General features: G+C 37.0%; 1 protein-coding gene across 1 annotated transcript in view; it reads right to left on the reverse strand.

Annotated features, from left to right (window-relative positions):
- LOC125854823 (MDIS1-interacting receptor like kinase 2-like) overlaps positions 1-2878 on the reverse strand; it is a 6319-nt gene extending 3441 nt beyond the window's left edge. Inside the window, exon 1 of the mRNA XM_049534408.1 lies at positions 5-2878. Coding sequence (XP_049390365.1) covers positions 5-2878 — 2874 coding nt within the window. The remainder of the gene's footprint in view (positions 1-4) is intronic.
- Between the last annotated feature and the right edge of the window lie 580 nt (positions 2879-3458).

The following is a 3458-nucleotide window of genomic DNA, read 5'->3' on the forward strand; positions in this document are numbered from 1 at the left end:
AAACCAAGAGTGAGTGTTGTGCTTTCGAACAATAGCCGTAGAGGTTCACAATGTTTCGGTGCTTAATCCCAGTCAATGCCCTTACTTCATTGATGAAGCTTTTGGGATGTGTATTCTGAAATGAAGAATGAAGTCTCTTCACAGCAATATTCCCTAATGATGGAAGGTTTACCTTGTAAACACTTCCGTGACCTCCTCGCCCAATGCAAAATTTTTCATCAAACTCTTCTGTGGCGTTTAAGATGTCCCTGTACAATTCCTTCCCATCTAACATGGATATCGAAAGCCAACCATCACCATCCCTTCTTTCAACTTCTCTAACTCTCCTCTTTTTATTACACATAAAGAGAACACCAATGAAAAGACAGAGCAGTACCAGTGCTCCCATAACAGGAAGTACAGTGATGAGGGTGAGTTTACATCCCTTCGCCATTGAGTGCTTCTTCACCATAGAAGACGGCCTTTCACAAGGCTGGAGTCCTGCTACATTTCCGCAAAGACCTTTATTACCCTCCAATGAGGCATTGATAAAAGCCTTATTATTAGGGATTGGACCTTCCAACTCATTGTATGACAATACGACATCCTGCAAACCAGTCAAACTTTCAAGTTCTTGAGGAATGCGCCCAGATAGGCCATTGTGGGAAAGATTTAAGTTTACCAACACCTTCAAATTGGCTAACTGAGGGGGTATATCTCCAACCAGAAGATTATAGCTCAAATCAAGTACATTAAGCTGAGCTATCCTCCATATCTCCTTTGGAATTTTCTGGCCAAACTTGTTGTTGCTCAGGTTCAACTGAAACAAGTGCACGAAATCTACTATACACATCGGGATTGACCCATTCAATCTATTGTTTGACAGATCTAGGGTCTCTAACTTTGTTAGTGACTCAAAATCCTCAGGTATATTGCCAGAAATTCGGTTGTTTTGCAGAAAAAGATTAACTAGAGAGGTTAATTTTCCAAATTCCTTTGGAATCTGCCCAATCAAATGATTCGATGAAAGATCAAGTCCTAGAAGTCCTTTGACATTTCCAATCTCTAGTGGTATGCTACCACTAATGTTATTTCTGGCTACACGCAGATCAATTAAATTTTTGCATTTTCCCCAGTTACTGCTGAGTTCACCATGAAAATCATTGTCGCTCAAATCAATGAACAGAAGCTCTGGATAGATACCAAAATTTTCAGATAAATCCCCAGTGAAACTGTTGTTGTTAAAGCGGACCCATTTAAAACTGGAGCACTTGCTCAAGCTTCTTGGTATTGGTCCTGTTAACTTGTTACTGGCCACCGTGAAGTTCTCAAGTTTCCCACCTTGGCAAAGATGCTCAGGCAAATGGCCTGAAAACTGATTTTCACTTAGTATCAGCTCTACTAAGTTATCCAAATATGCAAGTTCTTTTGGAATAGAACCAGAAAGTTTGTTGGCACGGAGATACAAAAATTGTAACTTTCTCAAATTGCCAAAGGAAGAAGGAATCGGACCAGTAAGTTGATTTTCTTGTAGATACAGATCATTGAGGTTTTTCAAATTTCCCAATTCACTAAGAATGAAACCAGAAAGTTGGTTAGAATGAAGATACAAAATTTTGAGCTCAGTTAAGTCACCTAAAGTAATTGGAATTGAACCACTAAGCTTATTATGAGATAGCTGCAAATCATTGAGGTTTTTCAAATTTCCCAATTCACTCGGAATGAAACCAGAAAGTTGATTAGAATGAAGGTACAAAAGTTTGAGTTCAGTTAAGTCACCTAAAGAAATTGGAATTGAACCACGAAGCTTATTTTGGGATAGTTTCATATCAGTGAGGTTTTTCAAATTTCCCAATTCTCTAGGAATGAGACCAGAAAGTTGGTTAGAATGAAGGTACAAAAAATTGAGATCAGTTAAGTCACCTAGAGTAATTGCAATCGAACCACTAAGCTGATTCTCGGATAAATCCAGCTCTGTGAGGTTTTTCAAATTCCCCAACTGACTAGGAATGAGACCAGAAAGTTGGTTAGAATAAAGGTACAAAATTTTGAGCTCAGTTAAGTCACCTAAAGTAATTGGAATTGAACCCGTAAGTTGATTTTCACATAGCTCCAGATCATTGAGGTTTTTCAAATTTCCCAATTCACTAAGAATGAAACCAGAAAGTTGGTTAGAATGAAGATACAAAATTTTGAGCTCAGTTAAGTCACCTAAAGTAATTGGAATTGAACCACTAAGCTTATTATGAGATAGCTGCAAATCATTGAGGTTTTTCAAATTTCCCAATTCACTCGGAATGAAACTAGAAAGTTGATTAGAATGAAGGTACAAAAGTTTGAGTTCAGTTAAGTCACCTAAAGAAATTGGAATTGAACCACTAAGCTTATTTTGGGATAGTTTCATATCAGTGAGGTTTTTCAAATTTCCCAATTCTCTAGGAATGAGACCAGAAAGTTGGTTATTAAAGATGAAGAGGTTCTCAACCTTTAACAGTGAGCCAATCTGTGATGGGATTTTGCCTGAAAACTGATTAGACGACAAGTCAAGATAGACAAGATTAGTGAGGTTTCCTATTTCAGGGGGTATAATACCAGAGAGCTGGTTCATGCTAAGATCAACATATTCAAGAAATGGTAGAGATGAAAATGGAAAATCATAGAGTGTACCAATAACACCAGCATTTGTAATATTCAACCTGTTTATCTGACCATTAAAACATATAACTCCATACCAATCCGTGCATGCACCAACACTTAGTGTCCATGAAGCCAATAAGGAATTATTCTGGTTTTGAAAAGTTGCTTTCCATTTGAGGAGAGCAGTTGCTTCCTCAGTGGAAGCAAAAGTAACAGTGAAGAGAGTGAAAATCTGAAGGAAAGAAAATATTTTGGGAACCATCTTGAAAGCTAAAAGATTTCAGTTGTTTGTTTTGGCTATTGATGAGTATAGTTTTATATTGTAGTGAATCACTTCAAGTCTTGCTGAGTCAATGGCATTTACTTGTAAAACACGGACAGAATTAGAACGACTTGGGAGTCAATTATGTGTCAGTGTTCATGTAAGTATATACCAATGAATTAAAAGGCTGTCTCTATTGTGACCTAAGCTTATAGTTGTGGAAATATCTCGGGAGATCTTCTCCAAAATATATTCAAAGGTCAATTCCTAATTGACGAGCTAGTGGACATGCAATAGGAAGAAATTGCCCAACTTGCCTTTCAAATAGGCAAGTATTATTCTTCAATAATCGAACTTATGCTTAATGGACATAAGTTCTTGTTATGTCATGCAGTGGGAGCTCCGCCAAAGTTATTTCCTCTCTCTTTTGCAATCACAAATACACATATTAGCTTTGAAACTAAAACATTGATACACATTATATCACCTCTAAAACAAATACACACATACAGTTTGTTTCAGTTTAATTTTTTGTGATACGCAAAATTTATTAGTTATGAGATGAAAAAATTAAAGACCA

The sequence above is a fragment of the Solanum stenotomum genome, chromosome 2, assembly GCF_019186545.1.
Source record: "Solanum stenotomum isolate F172 chromosome 2, ASM1918654v1, whole genome shotgun sequence".
Lineage (NCBI taxonomy): Eukaryota > Viridiplantae > Streptophyta > Magnoliopsida > Solanales > Solanaceae > Solanum > Solanum stenotomum.